At 39.0% G+C, this 19,779-nt stretch overlaps 1 protein-coding gene across 4 annotated transcripts in view; it reads left to right on the plus strand.

Annotated features, from left to right (window-relative positions):
- Positions 1 to 19,779, plus strand: part of USP6NL (USP6 N-terminal like) — a 117,607-nt gene that overhangs the window by 3,722 nt on the left and 94,106 nt on the right. For all 4 annotated transcript variants that reach the window (XM_068670046.1, XM_068670048.1, XM_068670047.1 and 1 more), the window contains exon 2: positions 1,489 to 1,578. In XM_068670046.1, coding sequence (XP_068526147.1) covers positions 1,575 to 1,578 — 4 coding nt within the window. In that variant the 5' untranslated portion in view covers positions 1,489 to 1,574. The remainder of the gene's footprint in view (positions 1 to 1,488; positions 1,579 to 19,779) is intronic.

The following is a 19,779-nucleotide window of genomic DNA, read 5'->3' on the forward strand; positions in this document are numbered from 1 at the left end:
AACCAAAAGTGCTTTGGACCTGGGTGGCATGCCGTCTGTAAGGCTCGTTTGATGTTCTTAACATAATAACTGTAATTAGGCTGGTAAATGGTTAAATGTCCTGGAAGTTATATTTGCTAATTTTGACATCAGCAGTCAAAAGAAAACTGACAAGGCTGCACTTCTAATGATACACTTTAACCAGCCACTTGATTTTCGATTAGGCTGCGCGTACTTAACCGTTTAATTTAGCAGCTGCTCAGGGAGAATTGACAGGACCTGCAATTCAAACTGTTGCTCTTCAGTGATTGCACCATCTAATGGCTTTGTGTTCCTCTTTTTTATAATGTTTGCATACATGTTTCTACAGCACGATACCGTTTTCTTCCCCTATTAAGCCTCTTCCCTCCATTACTTTTAAAACGTTTGTTGTAAGTTTCAGTGAGTTCTGAAACAGCTTCCTTTCAGCTGTCAGAACATTTTTTTAAAACTGTTTTTAGCAATTGCTATATCATCTTCTTGTGATGTCAGCCCAGTCCTATGAAAAGTCATCAGCTTCTTGGCACGTGCTGTAAATCTGTCTTATTGTTGTTATTATTTTTAAGCCTTAGGAGATCAGGAGTGTTGAGACTTGAAATCTGAGTCAGCACGAGATATGATCTGCCTGGCTGAACACAGGTGGTCAGGTTCAGCAAGTTCTCATTGGTTTGAAAAGAGGAAATTCCTTTCCTCTGTGCAGGTATTAGAGGAAAACTTCATGGTTTCATAGATACATTTGTCTTTCTTTTCCTAATCTCAACTGTGAGGTGAAGTTATTTCAGATTAAGTGTTCTATCAGATTGCTTTTAGCAGCAGGATGCAGATTATGCAATATTTTTTAAAAAAATGTACTTGCTGTGCTGTCGTTGTTGAAGATTAAGTCCTGCATGTTTTGCTCCAGGGGAAGCCAGGCCTATTGTTAGTGAATCCATAGCTGCCCTACTTAGGTGCCTTTTCCTCATTTCAATTAGACCGAATGATCCCATGCCTTACAGTTACTAGAAATTGTAACTTTTGCAGGTTTTGTTTCTGGGGAAGTGCAGGATGCTAGTGCCAACTCAGGTTTATTTAGTAAATTTCTTTGTAGCTCTTGTGTTTCAAAGAGTTTCTCTTTTATTGCATCTTCTTGTTAGCTGAGGGCATTGAAGGAAAATACCACTTTGATAATGTTTTTAGTTACTACATCTATATCATATTCTCAAGAAAATAAGACTGTTTGTTATCTTTTGGGAATGGTTAGCATTTCTGAAACTAATCCATGCAAACAAGTTTGTAATATGAATGTTAGAAGAAAGTACACAAACTTCAAAATATAGCCGTGAGCAGTAAAGTTCCTCAGTCAGAACAAATAGGTTTTGTGTTATTTTTTTTTACCAAGAAAGATTAAAAATATAGTAGGAGAGAGTTTATGTATAACATTTATTTAAAGCTGAAAAATTATTTCTCTCTTTATTTTCCTGCCATCATCAGGACATGTATACCTCTGAGAAACCTTCTCCAACAAGATACCTTGCTTCAAGACCTGCCTTGGATTATATGCAAAGAAGTTTCCAGTCATGAGTGAGTAGATTCCTTTATTAAAAACAAACATTTTGCTTTTAGTTGAGAAGAAATTTTCTTCTGTAACGAGCTTTGGAAGGTGGTCCTTCCTTCAGAATATTCTACTGAATTTTGCTTCTTCAGTCCTTTGATAATGATGCCAAGATTGGCAGATACTCTTCTTAACCTGCAAAGTTTTGATCAATGTGTGCTCTGTAAGGCTTCTGTGTTGGTAGCTTGGTGTTGTTCTCAAGAAGGTGAGTTCTGAAACAAGCTGACCATTGTTTCTTTTTTTCAGCGTAAATAAAATACCCAAATGTGAGGGGAAAATGTCTTGTGTTTGCTTAAAAATTCCAAAATATGTGAATGTCCAGTAAATTCAAATAGCTGGTAAAGATCCAAAGTAAAATGAATGGACTTCATTTTATGGGGAAAATAAATTTATTACTCAAATGCCAGTATAGAGGTCTGATCCCAAAGGAATTTTGGCATGTGTTAGAAAGATATAAGCCGCAGCAAACTGTGACTTAGGATCTGTTTTGGTGGGGAAAAGAACTTGAAAACAGAAGTTCTGTTTCAGACCACAGCTGATGGTTAAGATAATCTCTTCTTAGCGAACTGTTTTGTGTGAATGTCTTTCATAAGTTTTTGTAGATATGAGACTACTTAATATAAATTGTGGCAGCAATGTTACCTAGCCTTGCATCGCACAGGAGTAATGATATAACTTCCTAAACATGTGAGCTGTGCTTATAGTACAGCTTAGTTTCAATACAACTAAATCTGTTAGAGAATAAGCATCTAATTCATGGGATAATCATATCCTGTGTTAGTAAAATGAGTCTGTTTGATTTTCTGGCAGGAAGTAACTAGAAGAAAATTGTTGGTTGAATTTCTTGTCAGAGACAGTCTTTGTTTTTTTTAGCTTGACATCTGAAAAAAAAAAAAAAAAAGATAAAAAGATGGACGAAATGTTTGGTAATTGCAACAAAGAAAAAATACACCAAAAAATGACCGAAAGAAGTGCTGAATTCAGGGTCCATGCTTAGAGCAGTTCGAACTGTTTTAGTACTTTAGTAGCATTATATCTGTTTCCCTTCATATTGCTGTTCACACTTGTTTATTTCCTGATGTTTAAAGTATTTGAAGTTGGGCATAAATGATGACTTTACGAGCAGTAATTCACGTACCTGAATATCCTGACTTGTCAGACGCTGCTGTGTTAATCATCATTCATTTTTAGAGCATCTTGTGCTGTCATCGCCTAATGGATACTCTTAAATATATTTGTCTTTTTACCTTTTGAATTATAGCTGCTGTGTTGTGTGACTCACCACGGTTTTGCTGTGGTTTGAGTATAACAAATGATGTCATTACTTGAGCAAAACACCATTGATTTTGATGAGATTTTGACATGATTTTAGATTGGAAAGTCTGCTCTGTATTAGGAAGAATACCTGTGTTCAAACGAAAGGTAACACTTCAGCAGTGCTTTTTGTGGTGGTTAATGATGATGTTAAGCAAAACGTAGTCTCCTGTTTGTGGGAAGAGCACCGTGTTCCTGTGCTAGATGAGCCACTGAAGTCTGCGCTGAGTGATGGGCTTCAAGGACGCTACTTGAAAATACTGCTTTTTTTAAACATTTGAGTTAGAAGAGATTCAATATTTACATTCGGCTGTTCTTGGACTTCTTAGCTTACTGTTTATTTCAGAGAAACTTAAACTACAAGCTCAGTATTTGTAGTTTTGTGCTTCTTTCTACTAAACATGTTATTGTAAAAGGTATTTATCATCTTAAGAACATACATTTGTCTGCATGCATGCAGACATGAAAATTTATACATAAAAAATATGGCAGCTAGAACAGCTAGAAGTGTTAAAATGATGAGAGTCTCTAACACTCCTGTATGTCATCTAGTGTAATTCAAAATGAAAATCTATCTAAAAGGAAAACCTAAAATGTCGGGACATCAAACCTAAGAAATTTAATGTTGTGCTGTTCAGAAAATTCAGACTACTGTTATGTACAGACCATGTTATAGAATCCTACTTGTTATTTTCTTGTGGTAGAATCACAGAGTGGTTTGGGTTGGAAGGGGCCTGAAAGATAATTTAGTCCCAGCCCCCTGCCATGGGCAGAGATACCTCCGACTAGCCCAGGCTGCCCAAAGCCCCATCCAGCCTGGCCTTGGGCACTGCCAGGGATGGGGCAGCCACAAACGCAACTCTTATAGTTTAAAGCCATCCCCCTTGTCCGACCACCACACCCCCTGACACACAGTCCCTCCCCAGCTCTCCTGCAGCCCCTTCAGGCCCTGGCAGGCCGCTGGGAGGTGTCCCCGGAGCCATCTCTTCTCCAGGCTGAGCACCCCCAGCTCCCTCAGCCTGGCTCCACAGCAGAGGGGCTCCAGCCTCTGAGCATCCTCGTGGCCTCCTCTGGACTTGCTCTGATCCATCCCTGTCCTTGTGCTGGGCCCAGAGCTGAACGCAGGCTCCAGGTGGGGGCTGAGGAGAGCAGAGCAGAGGGGGACAATCCCCTCCCTGCCCTGCTGCCCACGCTGTGTTGGTGCAGCCCAGCACACAGTTGGCTTTCTGGGCTGCAGGCGCACATTGCTGGCTCGTGTTGGTCTTCTCATCCACCAGCACCCCCAGGTCCTTCTCCTCAGGGCTGCTCTCCATCCATTCTCCATCCAGCCTGGATTTGTGCTTGGGACTGTCCTGTCATTGAGGGTGACCGTCCAGCTAGTTCCTTACCTGCTGACAGGTCCATCTGTCAAATCTGTGCCTCTGTAAGTTAGAAACAAGGATATCATAAGGAACAGCATCAAATGCTTTGCACAAGTCCATGTAGCTGGTGTCAGTTGCTCTTTCCCTACCTCCCAGTGCTGTAACCCCATTGTAGAAGGCCACCAGATACGTCAGGCACCTGCCCTTAGTGAAGCCATGCTGGCTGTCCCCAGTCACCTCCTTATTTTCCATGTGCCTTAGCATTGTTTCCAGGAGGATCTGCTCCATGATTTTGCTGGGCACAGAAGTGAAACTGGCTGTCCTGTAGTTCCCTGGTTCTTCCTTTTTTTCCCTTTTTAAAAATGGGGGTTCTGTTTCCCCTCTTCCAGTCAGTGGGAACTTCACCAGGTGGTCACAACTTCCCAAATGTGATGGAGAGTGGCTTAGCAACATCATCCACCAGTTCCCTCAGGACGCATGGATGCATCTCATCAGAGCCCATGGACTCGTGCACCTTCAGGTTCCTTAGCTGGCCTCAGACCTGATTTTCTCCTACACCCAGCAGTTCTTCATTCTCCCAGTTCCTGCCTTCCCCTTCTGGGGCTTGGGCTGTGTGGCTGGAGCTTTTGCTGGTAAGACGGAGGCAAAAAAAGTCACTGAATACCTCAGCCTTCTCCACATCCTGGGTAACTAGGTCTCCTGTCTCCTTCACTTGATGCAATGTATATTTCCATTGCTGATTGGGAAGGACTGGTCTAGAATCTCAGTCCTAAAATGAATCCTAAAAATCACTTCTCTATTATCTGCCCTAAATTTATTCACAGGCAGTTCGTAACCATTTGATTTTCTGCCAATCTTAATTATTTGCTTGAAGAGCTACTTCTACCTTGCATCAAATTTGTTGTTCTTGTGGCTTGTTAAAAAAAACCACAGTATTTTATTGAAGCAACTTCTAGAAGCAACCTGTGCTATCTTGGTATTTAAGAAACACGTCTTAACCAGTCATTTGCTTAAAAATAAGCTTAAATTTATTCAGAAAGTGAGTAGGGGAACTCTTGCTGTTGTGTGACTTCTAATAGTTACCAGGTGCCTGGTTAAGTGCCTTGGGTCCTGCTGTATTTGATCATCTGCAGGACTGGAGAAGAGTGTTGGTAGAATTGCCAAGCCCAGCATCCATGGCAGCTGGCTTTTGTTTGTGGGCAGTACAGAGAAACTGAAAAGGTGCTAAAATGAGCAGGCTCTCTTAAAGCTTTTATTTCTGTGGAATTCCTTTATAAATGTCTGCTGTCATAAATAAGGCAAAGATTAATCCACATTTCAAATTACACTGTAGCTTTGTGACCTCATTATCCTATGAGGCACAGTGTACCCAGGCTAGATCTTGATTTATTTTATGCTTAAAGATAGCCAGGATTTCTCTGAGAAGCTGTATCTGACCTGCCAGAAGTGTCACACCACAGGCAGAGTTGGTTTAATCTCTTACATTTTCTCCAGTTGTTGACATTTGGCTGCCAGAAAATGTGTAGTGTCATGATAAAAATTCTTAGGCTTATAAACAGTGCTCTTCATGTTTGGGAGTTTTCCTGTGCTTTCTCCTTTGAAGAAAGGTCAGTGCGATGAACTTGCTTGAGCTGCCTGCAATGAACTTGGTTTGCAAACAATTAAACTAAATGTTAGTATATACTGTTGCAACAAGCTGCTGACATCTTCATTTTTTTCCCTTAAATGTATAGGATGCAGTGCCAAGTTTTTTTCTGTATTTTATTCTGCTGTCATAATAAATTCTACGGAATAATTCCTTCCTGACTTTCTTTCTTCTAGTTTTGTTTCCCACACCCTTAAAACTTACACTGCATGCAGTTGGGAAGTGAACCTGCTATTCTTCGTGTTTCAGTATAATCTGTTTAGGTTTTCCTTGTGACCGACTGAGCACAAGAGCACGTTTTGTGTGTTTGGAGAGACGCTGTGCAGCGTAACCTTATATTTGGGAATTGGTCAGTGTGGTCTGGTAATGAGGTGGGAAACCTTTTGCTCTACCAGTTCAAATCAAGACCGTGATGGTATGATTAAAGGCTGCCTCTCTTTGATGGTTGCTTATTTTCTTGACCTCTCATTACAGCTGGCTTTCTAGCTTGTGCTTATGGAGAAACCTTAGCTTTTGTGATTTTGAAAAACAAAAACACGCCAAAAACCACATTTCCCTCCCTTTCTGAGTTCCTGTGGCGTGTGTAAAGAAATATATTTGGCTGTCAGCTTCTGTGTTCGTGAGTAATAAATCTGGGAATTAAAACAAATGACCTGTTCAGGTCAATCTTAAACATGTAATGCTTTAGCAAGTATGCATTATTGTATCTCTGTTTGCAACTCAGAAAAGAGTCTTTTGGGTTTATGCACTCCTAAAACTCCTAGGCTAAGAAAAGTGCTTGGTTGAGGCTGCCTCAATTTCCTACCACCCCCTTCAATCTGCCCTCCTTTTATGCCAGAACGAATTGATAATGAGCTGAGGAGCAAGTCAAACACTTGATAAAGTAAATGCTGAGAAACGGACGATGACCTGTACCTGAAAGTGTAAGGTTGTTACATGGTTTGGGTAGTCTGGAAAAGTTGTTGCGAATAATGTTAAGGTTGATTCATGCAGCTTAAGAGGCCTTTTAGTCATCGGTTGTTTTCAATAAGCCGAGATTGAAAGAAGGGAGAAGACTTTGTGATTCATGGACAAAATTGCCTGCTGGAGGAGGAAAATGCAAAAGTAAGCTAAAAGATGTTTCTAATGAATAGCTACGGGATGTCGGATTATTTTCTTATATTGCAAGCTAAGGTTTTGTTTTATTTTTTTTAACTGAGAACCCTGAGCACCCATTTTCAAAATACAAGCTTGAAGATGCAGAGTGTGAAGTGTTTTCTGTAGCAATTGTTCTGATTTCACAGAGGAATTATATTCTAATCTCTCGAAATACTGTCATTTGAGAAATAGTAAAGAAGCTACTGCCTCCTGGGTCATCTTTACTGAAATTTGCAGTAGTAATGCTTTATGAAAAACCTATTCAAGGTCTGAATGATAAAGAGCCATAATGCAGGTTTCAAAAAGCTTAATTTGAAGACTTAGGACGCTTGAAAAGAGTTAAACAGTTGAATCTTGGGGCTTTTTTATTGGTACCTGGAAAAGAATGAAATCCACAAAATACTTCTGTAAACCAGGAGTTTCTTGCATGTTGCTGACTCCTAAAAATTACCTCACTGATAACATTACTGTTTTTCTTATATGTGCTCTGCATTTTCTTGAAGCTATTGGGGTAACTTGGCAGTTTATATAACTGTAACGACATGCGTGAGTTCTTGGGTTGGAAGAAGCAGTGGTGTAGTAACTTGTTTGTAGTGGGGGGATGAAGCATGAAAAATGCACATGTACTAAGGTGTCTAGCTCTTGAATCTAGCAGTCAGGAGAAATGCTTACCATTCTTGATCTTGCTTCATTGATACTCTTCTGTTTTATCTATCTATATTTTCCACTTCTGTTTTCTTCAATTACAGGTAGCTAATGCTATGTGTATGCTGGGTGCACTCCTTATTGTGCAGCTAGTCCTCAGGGAGGCCATCATCAAGCGTGCAGGAGATGAGTTTTCTGACTTGAAATTGATCTAGAGGTAATGGTTAATGAGTTACAGAAACTTCTGGGAACTTGCAGGAAAACTTCTGATGAAGTCAAATTTCATTTGAAAGGTATGGCTTGGAGTGAGATCCAGGACTGAACTGAGGGGCTTCAAGACTTCGTGACACCCTTGCAATGTTGCCATAGCCAGTAGAGATGGTGTTGTTTCCCTGTCTCAATTCCTGCGTTCTTCCTTATTGAGCAAGCATTCATCAAGTTGATTTGAATTGGGTGGGCTCCCTAACCTGTGTACTACATAGTTGCAGCAGCACAAACCATTCATGCAGCTAAGTGAGCAAAGCACGGGGGTGAGAGTAAGTGGTCAGTGGGTGAGACAGTTCTCTCCAGTGTAATGCTATCTTTACCTTGCTTGTTGTGTGCGTGGAACCATCGTAACGTGGAACAATGCTCCAGTTCCACCATGGAGTCATCTCAGGCGTCCTCAACACTAAGAGAGGAGAGGCATCTCCAGAGGGCTAATCAGATCTCAGATGACCCAATTTCTCACCAGTGCTGTAATTAAACCTCTCCTCTAAATACAGAGGGCTTGTTAGTCAGAATAAAATATAAACCACAATACTTCACATGCACAGCACAGATGTATGACACTGAGGAAATGTAGGCATGTTAGTAAAAACTTGCTTGTTTTCTTAATGTTAACATTTTATGATGTTGGATTTCTTGTTGTGCTGTTATGTCAATTTATTTAACTTTTGAGACCCCGTTACTCTTCTTGGCTGATAGATTTAAATAACTATCAGCCTATAGATTTAAAAAACAATCAGAACACAAGTGGAAAAAGCTTTTTGAAAACTGCCTGCATTTAAACTGACTTTTTAGATTAACTTTTTCGTAATCCTTCCTTTTACTTTTGATCATTTTAGGGTATTTAGGATTGCTAAGTTGCGGCTTTCCTTGCATTTAGTCTTTATTTTTAGATTGGGATAGGAAGACAAACGTTTTTGAATCTGTGGGATTCTTTTGTTCTGTCGCTTTTTAACCGAATGAAATAAATCATCAATCTCCATAGACTGGAGTGAAGTCAGTTTCTTAAGTCTTGTAGGAGGCTGCAGATACCAAAACAACAACAACAAAACATTTATCATATTCAGAAGCTGTGCTTCCAGGTGGTATATTTAAGTTCAGTAGTCTGACTTTTTATAAGACCTTGCCAACAAATAGTTATTGCTTAGTGTTTTCTGTTTTATTTAAATAAATGTATTATAAAGCTAATTGTTTTAAAATCCTTTGTATAGATTTCCAGTATTTTTTAAATGTTAAAGTATAAAAACAGTCATTTTATTTATATGTGGCTGTCATAAAGAGAACTTTTGATATTCCTTCAGCTGGGCTTTCTCCCTGTGGGTTTAATTTGATGGTTGATGGGGTTTGTTTAAATAAGTTAGTGCAATATAACACCTACATTTAAACTAACATAATTTCTGTTTGTAAACCAAGATGTTGGCAGGAGCAGGAAGCTATTGTTAGCTTTAAACTGATAGGAGAGCTGTGGCAGAAAAGTTACCATTGTGAATACTTCTGGAGATAGCTCACTTATTGTACACCCACTTATTGGTCCCTTTTTGGATACTTTCACTTCACATACATTCTGTCGTGTTTGCAAGGAAAACTAAGGTTGGGTTATTTAGAAATTATTTACTTTAAAAAAGTAACTCTTTTTGTGTGTGCACGCCCATAATGGCAAAGATGACTTATGCATTATGACAAATTATAATATGTATGTTTGTAGACATATTTAATAACATTCATTACATTTTATATACTTTTGTATTATTTTCTATTTATAAATCACATTACACAGACGCTTCCCTTTATTTATATCTATATATAAAGGGAGAGTGTCTTTTTTCTTCTAAATTTGTCTTGCAGTTTTCATTGATGGCCAGTAAGGACTACTGAACTGAGAGTTATGACAAATTGGTGTACACAGAAATACACGCCTTCGGCAAGATAATACTCCTCTGTTACATTTTTTTCGTTTTTAAATCTGAATCTTAGTCTCTGGGCCTATGTCTGTACTCCTTTATATAGAGCATTGCACAATGATGCCTTTATTGTGGATCTTTGGTATTCCTGCAGCAGAAGGAGCGAGTAGCAAGGAACACTGTAACCTTGTTCTCTGGAGTGAGTATCAAGTATCCAGCGCTATGTAAGCAATTCATACTTCTCGGATCCTATTCATTCCTGCGATAAGTTGAGTGTGGTGGTCAAGTCCATTCCAAAGGAAAGGATGCAGAAACTCTTTGCTAAAATATGGCCAAAAACCAAGAGCTGGAGATGTCTGGGCAGGCACCCACTCCTCACACAAGGCACCGTGCAGACACAGAACAATGTTGTTCTGGTTGCTGCAGGGAGGACTTTGCAGAGGCTCCGTACTAAGCACCATACTGTTGTAATTTCCTATTGAATTAGAGGATTTGCAAAAGAACAGCTTAGTCAGATGAAGGGTTTGAAACGGGCTGAAAAGGAATTCTTCCAGCAGCAGTGCTGAGAGGTATTTAAAAGACTTTCCTTGCCTGTTGTGAGTCACGGCGTTTTCCCTTTCCATACAATTGATGGAATAATATGCACTGCCGTGTTGGAAAAATGAAGCCATTGCTGCTCAGTGGTGTAACTTTATCACAGCTGAGAAAAATTTGAGCTGTTGCCTCATTTTGCACTATTTCTCCTATATTCAAGGAAAAAAATAATCCTTGATTTATAGGGCGTGCGGTTATTTTAAGATAAATGGACCATGTTTCAAGAAAAACTACTCTGACATTCTTTATGCACTTTCTGATAGGAAACAACTTTGATTTGTAGCATGGATTGAAAATACTTGGGGTTGTTATTATAAGTGAGGTAATACAAGTAATCCCAGCAGGGTTTCTGGCTCCGGGAGCAGCTCTGTATTTGTTTAAATTTGAGATTTTTTTCCTTTACTTAAACTGTCCAATCTGTTGTCTCTTCAACAGTTAAAGGATATTTGCAAATGTTTGTGTAAACAAAGCAGCTGCACTTAGGTGATATCCTATCAAGCAGCTGTTTATAAGGCTCATTTAATCTCTGGATGCAAAAGAACCCTACTATAATTAAGAGATTTTCATTCTTAAAATGATGTGGGAGTCTGACAAGATAGCAGTGGATTTTTCTTGAGGCTATAGGTATCCCTGTACCTATCCTGCTCAAGATTTCTGAAGTAAGCACCCTCCCCCGGCCATATTTTATGTTGCATAACATAATCAATTATTGTCTGGGGTAGCAGGCACAGCAGCGTGCTATAAAATCTGCAGTGCTTTTGGCCAACGCAGTCATTAATCTAATAGAACATTAATATAAAAGGGCACTTTGTTTTAATAAAGCACTTCTCTTTGCCATATGAAAGTATTCTTGAATGCAGTCTTTCTCTTTTACCATTGAAAAGCTCTTTGAAAATCCATCTAACTCCGTGGCAGAGTGCTGAAAGGCTCACTCAGAGCTCGTTCTCGGAGCGGGAGTTAACTTCCCAGAATTTTTAGAGATGTAGGGGAGTAAGTCTCCCACCAGGATGTGTTTTGCTGCATTCAATATAAAGCTTTTTCCTTCTCTTTAGTTTGTAGCAGAACTTCTTACAGCCTTTTACAAGGACTATTGTTTTGTGGTGCTACTGTTTGAGTTGTGCAAACACTCTGATGACATAGCCCTCCTTCCCTGCCCTCACCCAAACTTACTTTTTGGAAGTGATGCTTGCCAGGTGCAGCACTCTGTTCTTATCAGGGATGCTATGTTATAGCCATACTTTGTAGCCAGGCTGCTCTACAGACCCTGATTGCATTGCATTCTTAGGAGAATATTTTATATTTCCTATATTTTATATTTCTCTACATCTGGTTGTAAAAACTAGATAAACTTGTAGCATCTCTCTTTCTCTTTTTATTTTTTAAACATAGTTACCATAAAAGTTTTTGAAAGAAGTAGAGCTTGGTCTTGGGGGATGAGAGAGGAAAAATTAGGTTTATAGTTAGCCCTTAAAAGATGAGGTACAAACTGAGAAGCGTCACTTCTGCTTTTTATTTCTCCCCTTGCTTCCTCCCCCTGCCATATTCCTTTCTATGCCAGGAACAGTGACAAAAATGGCCATAGATTTCCCTTTAGCTATGTGGTAGGAAAATATTTCTTAGAGCAAAGGCTAATGAGTCACTTCTAGTGACATTTCAAGATTTATTTATTCTCCGTGCATTAAAATAAACAAAAAGAAATAATATTTATGTGAAACTCTGAGACTTTTTTTTTTTCTTAATTGCATCAGTCATAAAGTGTGACATCCATTTTGGAAAACTAAATACTAATTTGTGTTCTTGTACAATACTTGAAACTGAATGGGCCTGCTAAATGATATGCCAAGGCATGCTTAACGGAGCACCTTAAAGGCTAGTCTGGAGGATGATGGCACTGCTTTTCCTGTACCCATAGCCCTGGTACAGAGGTACAGTGCCTGACTAACTGGGTGGAGCGCTGCAGTTCTGTCCCTCGTTCAGACCATGGACAATGCTCAACTGAAACTTGTTGGCATGAGTTTAAATTCTCTATGGAGAGAGCACGGAGAACATTACAGGTACTACAGTCTGCTAAAGTTGGGACTGAGGCACTTCAGCCTGTACAGTTCCTCTACTTTTGCTCTTCTAACAGGTAGTAAGATGCTTTTCAGTTCAATAATGTGGTTGTCTTAAAATAAAGCTGAGCAAAGAAGCCTGTTTCACGCTGCTGCTTCCTGCCTCTGCTGAGCACTGGTGCAGTTTGTCTGCAAGCGGTGGGGCTGAGAAGCCCAGGTGTTTCCACCAGGTTTTTCCATTGGTGGGGGAGCAGAGGAACTCTTTGGTAACAGCTGTCATGTGTGTAAATTACAGGAAATAGGACGGGATTCAAAGCAAGTGTAACATGCTACTTAAAGTGCTCTACGACGTTAATTCCATTCCTAAGAACAGAAGCAAAGCAGGGAGATCCCTAGAGATAGCCACAGCTGGCCACTGTCATACATATCAGCCATAACTCCAGGATTAGCTTTAAGTAGTCATGGTTAACATACTTGTCATTTTCGACTCTAATTACTAAGCCTGGCTTTTTGAATACATCAGTTAAGTATATTTTAAAGACATGTTTTCTGAGTGAATGTCCAAGGAGAGATTTAAAACATGGCTGCAGTAAACAAATAGATCCAGGCACACTTCCTTACGGAGGGTGGATCGTTTCTGATACGTGTGACCCTCAGGATAATTTCCTTTAGTTACTTCTGAAGTACTGAAGTCTTTCAGTTTCTGTTTACAGCAGTATTTTCATCAGTAGTACAGCTGTTTTTGTGTGAAAAGATATTTTGTTATTGCTAGACTAGCCCAAAAGTGTTCAAAAACTTGTAAAAAGTTTGAGTTTATTACAGAGAGCCAGTCCTACCGTAGAATATTTGGTACACAAAGTGACTATGCAGGCTTAATAAAAGTACTGTGTATTTATGCAGTGGACTAATAAGGTCTGCTATTTTTCCTGGCATCCATAAACAGCTGCATTTTTTTATTTCTTAAATACCAAGATGGAAATGTTGATAAGGATTTAGTCCTGCTAACAAAGTGATGCACAGAGTTTGTTGGTTTTCTTTGCTTCCGTGAGATGGGATTATTCACCTCATTCATATCTTTTTCGACAGGACACTGGAAAGGGATTTAAATTAAAAGCAAAGGTTTTTTTTGGTTTTTGTTTCTCTTGAATTAAACATACACTCAATTTCTTTTAATTTTTACCAGATTAAATTATTACGTGTGTCAATACTCAGTCAGTATGATAGTAACAGTTTTGTTTTTTAATATTGTAAAATGAAAAAAAACTCTTTTTAATTACTAATGTGGCTTCTTTCCATTTGCTGAGGTTTAGGTGAATAATTTCGATAACATTGTTTAGCTTGAAGGTAAATGTCAATTGATACTACAGCTATGACCCAAATCCAGGAAATGCAAAATTGAGGAAATGCTGCATCTTCTGTTTGGGAAAATCTTTTAAAATGTTTCTGTTGGTTGTAATTACAATTTCACATACATGTAATTTCTATTTGAGAACTCTAGCATGGCTTTTGTCTGCAAAATAATGTAGCTAAAAACATATAAAGATTAGGAGTATAATATTAGAGAGACTGAGAAATTCTGTGGATTGTGTACGTTTGCTGAGATGAGAGCTTGTACTGACTTTTTTCTCCTTCTGCATTTTAGAAAATATTTCATCACATAATTGAAATGAGGTCCTTAGATATAATTTTTGCTGGGGGAAAAACACCACTTGCTTTGTTGGCACTTTATTTACTCAATGACTCTACCTTACAGAGCGGCCTTTTGTCTTTTGAAGGACAACATGGGTACGAGGAAGAGGAGAAACCAATATGACAAATGTTTTGAAGGTTCATAAAAAGAATCTGAGGTTCTGTGGTTGCTCTTCATCATGACATCTGTGTTGCTTGCTTAACACAGCACTGCTCACGTAGTTGCAACACTTCATTTTGGATCTGAGGAGTTCTGCACTGTGCGCTACCCTTTTTAACAAGTTAAAAATGTAACAGGTTAAATACCCAAGAGCTTTTGAAAGCCTTTTGAACTCTTGCTGAACCGTGTAGCTTAGTTCAATAAAGATGTTGAAAGTACTTAAACACATGTGTATGTCTAGATTTGATGGTACAGTTTTTATGGGAAATACGTGCTCATAGACTAAGCAGTGTCCTTATTTTGCTGGTAGACGTGATAGGTATAAAACACACCTGTCGGGAGGAAAAAACAGAATATACCTGCTTTCATATTTTTTGGAACAGTTCATTGAGAAATACTTGAACACAAAGATCTGATGCTGTTCTCCATTAGTGTGTGGTGTCTGTTTGCCAGGGTGACTCTTGTGGCTCTGGGAAAGTCGCTGTCTGTCATGATACCATCTAGATCCACTTGCTGAATGCGTTGCAGCAAGAGTTAAAAGGTAAAAAGAACATGAATTGAGTAACAGGCAGAACAGTAAGGGTGTTGTGCAGTTGCAGGATTTTGCAATGTGTAGTTTCTTTCCTTAAAACTTCAAACCCTGCAATAATGGCTGCTGAACTTCGCTTACGCTTCTTCCTCCTCCTTAACTTTCATTATTTTTTCTTCTTTTTTTTTTTTTGGTTTGATATAGGTATATGTACTTATATTTGCCTGCAATAGGTAGAATTAATCTCTTGGACCCTTTATTAAAGTTCTGAATGTAATGAACAGTTTTCTTACATGTTTAAGTAGAAAGAAAAAGACATAAAAGATATGAACAAATGCCTCTTCCTTAATCAGAATGCACTTCTAGCTTACTGTTACAATTATTTATTACTTCTCCAGCCTCTATCTAGACCAAGCTTCTTTCTGCTCCCAAGATGACTTCTTCTAAAAGAGGACCATCCATTGACATCAGTTTGTTTAAAAACTGTAGCCATGCTTTCGTGCTTTGAAAATGGGGGCAGAACTGCCAAAAAAGGAAAAAAAGAATCTAAGTGAATGCAAATTCCATTGCATTAAGCAGTTAATGACTGCAGAATCATACCAACTGAAGCGGAATTGTTGGTCTGCTAGGCAGGAGCATCGATCTGCTTGAGGGTAGGAAGGCTCTGCAGAGGGATCCAGATGGGCTGGATCGATGAGTTGAGTCCAACCACAGGACATTCAACAAGGCCAAGTGCTGGGTGCTGCACTTGGGGCACAACACCCCCAGGCTGATGCAGGCTGGGGGAAGAGAGGCCGGAAAGCTGCCCAGTAGAAGAGGACCTGGGGGTGCTGATCAACAGAAGCAGGGAAGTGATTGGCTCCTTGTGTACCTCAAATGTTGTGTTCAGGTTTGGGGCCCTCGCTACAAGGATGTGGAGTTGCTGGAGTGTGTGCAGAGAACAGCAACAAAGCTGGTGAAGGGACAAGAAAATGAGTTATGGGGAGTGAATGAGGGAATTGGGGCTCTTTGGACTGGAAAGGAGGAGGCTGAGAGGAGAACTCATCCCTTGGGGGTGTTTAAGACGCGTGGATGTGGCAGTAAGGGAGGTGGTTTAGTGGTGGGATGCAGTAGGTCAGGTTGACAGTTGGACTGGTGCTGTAGAAGGTCTTTCCCAGCCTAGATGATCCTACTATTTAGAAGACTGTGAGCATATTTTATTTATTTTTATGCAAAATGCATAGCCAAAAGCAGTCATCCTTGAAAAATGAATGCCTTGAATAACAAGCAGGGTTTCTGTCACTAGTGCAAATGGTTTCCCAGGAAGGGCTACCAGAATGCCAGAAATGATGTCTTGAGAACATTCAGTTTTCTTTGCTTCCCTTTTCATGGTTCCCTTTATTACTGTCCGAGAATACTCTTTAGAAAATAATGAAGATTCAGAGATTCGGTGGGGGTGGGGGTTAGTTATTGATGTGTGGAACTCCAAAATTCTCCTGTTCCAACTGGACCTGACTATTGATTACCTAACAAATGAAAACTGTAGGCTTCAGGTTATGGATTGGAAAATTAATTCAAAATAGTGAGAAAGGATGGATAGCCTGCTTCACAGCTGCTCTAGGAGTAATTTGTATCATGATATAGTGCCTGTCTTAGAGCTCAATGCTTATTTATTTTGAGATATTCATTTGAAGACCAATTGTGACAGGGAAAGTCAGAGAGGAGTATTGTAAAACAAATTGTTTCTGTTGATATTTGAGGTGTTGCTGTGACTTAATTCCTGGGTAGGTTGTACCTGATTTTATCACTGTTCTCAAGAAAGTATGTACTGGGAAATTGCCATGCAAATATTTTTAGAATACATTTTTCCTTTTTTTCTGGTATTTAAAGAATCTTTTTTCCAGCTATCATACCTTACTTGTATTTCCTTAATCCTTTTAAGCTACTCGAATTCCGAGAAACTTTTTTCTTGCTTATAAAACTTTTGTTGCTCCCTGTAAGAAAATCTGCTTCGTTTTCCAAGCTGCTGTGTTAAGATAGGAGGGGAGATGAAGCAGTTCTGCTGTGTGTGGCTTCTGAAACTGCAGCTTCTAAAGCAAACATTCAAATTGGCCATTAAGAACAGCTGCCTTCGCTGCTGCTGGTACCTGGCTTTTTATAGCCCTTGTTATGAATAGTCCTACTGACTCTGAAGGGTTTAAGCTTTTTTTTTTTTTTTTTTTTTTTTTTTTTTTTACAGATTTAGGAAAAGGTGTTCAAAAGGCAAAAGGACCTTGACTCTTGTAAATCCCCATCTATAACATCAGGCTTCATTCTTTTGCAGAACTAAAGAGATGTCAGATGAAATCTTTGATGTATACAATTATCTGATTTCTAGATGGTGATGGCAAGACTTCAAGCTTGATTCTGTATTTGTTGAAACGGGTAGTGACAGGACTGGATCTCAGGCTGATACCTTGCCATGGCTGCTTCCCCCAAATTTCTCTCTGCCTGTTATGAACTGTCTGTTTCTTTGGGTTTGTCAGCCCGTAGATATCTTAACCATGTTTAGAGTCTAGCAGATAAGGAAAAGGACATGAATAATTCTGGTCTGCTCCATAGGGAACACAAGGTAGGATTATGAAGACAGAATTGCGTAGGTTTCTGTGGAGATGTGGCATGTAAACTGAACTCTAGCCGAGTCAGATTGATGTGAAATGGAAAAAGAACGGTCAAGATAACTTTGCATCTCAAATAAAAATGTGTACAGGCCTACTGTTCGTATGAATGATTTCCCTCAAGACATTTTAGTGGTGGGTGTTGGTGTTGCTTTTTTTAAGTAGCTTGTACATCTTCCTTTCTGCAAACCAGGGCACAACAAATGGGTGTGTTTTGGGGTAGTTCAGCTGCAGTGCTGTCTGGGATTACCCTGAGGGTTCACGATGTGTGTGTGTGTGTGTGTGTTTTATTCATGGCATTCTGTCTAGGCTTTATAACAACTCCAGATTATAAAAAGAGTGATGGGGGGGGGGGGAAAGTTTTGCTTAAACTTAAATTCTGATTTTTTTTCCCCTAATTGTTGTTCGACAAATATCCACTGAGCCATAACCTTGCAGCATCCTTTGTGCTGTAAACATGTTAGCTCCTGGCAGTATGCTTTATAAAAAAAATACTTTCAAAGACCAGCTAACTATAATTACGTTAATAGAAACATTGCTTATTTTGGCAGCCAGTTAATCAGGATGCAGATCATTCTTTTCTTTATAGTTAGGAGAGGTGAAGAGGTAACCACAGTGATCCATAAAATCCAGTCCTGGTTAACTGCTCCTTCTCATACAAAAGTATTTTGTCAGGGTTATAACGTGTGTGATTCCTTTATTTCCTAAAGTTTTGATGTTAAGGAAGAAAGGTAAAATGCAAGAACAGTAACAAGCCCATATTGCTCAGCTAAGTAGCTGTTGAAAATGCAAGTGATTAGTGGGAATTCACGTGATATGCACCAAGATGTAACTTTACTTTTCTTCCTCAAGCAGAGCCTGCTTAAATTCTTACGCTAAGATTATGACACTTGGTTTCGTTTTGGTTTATCTTGTGTATCTGTCTCTTCTTGCAAACAGGATGTTTAGTAAACTTGATTACAGTTTCTTAAGTTCATTTAAAAGCTTTTTTTTTCTTGTTATACATTACAATTTCTCAAATAGGACAAGAAGGAAACTACTATGTATGCCATCCTTTCAGACTGTTTCATGCTGAGGGAGGCAGGTGTATATGAAAATGATTGCTAGTCCTGAAGTGCTTGTGAACTTCCCTTTAGGAGAGAGAGATGCTGGTGAACACGGGATAAAAGTCTTTCTCATGACTGTTCTGCAGACTTTTGTAGGTACTAGTTTTGTATTTTTGTCATGGTCCAAAAGACCTGAAAATCATCTAAGAAACCTTCTCCGGTTAATCATCTGGGAGAAGAAATCGTTTTGAAGAAAATGGAGCAACTTCAGTTTTCCCAGTAGGGAACAGCTGTAATCCTTTTCTGGGTGTTAAATGCAGCTCTTCAGTAGCTCTGATTTCTCTTTTTACTATTGATATCGCTCCCTTCCTGAATCATGAAAATAATGGTGACATGAAAGCAAGCAGAAAATATACCTTCTATTCCCTTCTCTCTTGCTACATTCCCTCTTCTCTACTGTTGCTCTTTGTCAGCCCACCATTCTCTTGCTTCTCCAACACTTCAGAACCTTGCTGTAGATTAATCTAGTTCAGTTACAAATCACCTTCAGGATCTGTAAGGTATACTCACTTGTTAGTTGGTTATACATTTATTCAGTTATTACTGGGGATTTTATTGTACGGTGCTCCTCTTCATTTTTTCTGTCTTTAATATATGTCTGTTAAAGACAAAAATAATTCATAGTGCTGTAAAGATGGTTGTATGCTTATGCAAACCATAAACTTGGTCAGCTTTTCAGAGTAAATTTACAATGTCATTTAGCTGTAAGCAATGATATTCCTTTGAGTTTATATCTGTAACTTGCAGACAAGTTGGTCGATAACCCAACTAAATTAAGAACAAACACATCATGGAAATATAACAGTGGGAAAGTTCTTACAGCAGAAATGTAGAGGTCCATATTATTAACAAGCAAACTTCATCAGGCAACCCTGTATATTGCATCTTTAAATAAATGTTTTGAAATTATATATATATTTTTTTCTGGAAACATCTATTTATATTTTTTTTTCCTTCCCTCTCTATGTATAAAGTAATTTGTCTGAAACCTGGAACTTAAGTTTATGTATAGGAGTTGGAAATTATTCTCTACATGAAGAGCTAGACATTTCATTTCAGATAGCTTGAAGAGTCCTCTCTTGGGAAGAGAGAAATTCTAGCTGCACAGTAATAGTCTCCAAGCTTCCCATTGAGT

Source organism: Anas acuta, chromosome 1 (genome assembly GCF_963932015.1).
Source record: "Anas acuta chromosome 1, bAnaAcu1.1, whole genome shotgun sequence".
Taxonomy (NCBI): Eukaryota; Metazoa; Chordata; class Aves; order Anseriformes; family Anatidae; genus Anas; species Anas acuta.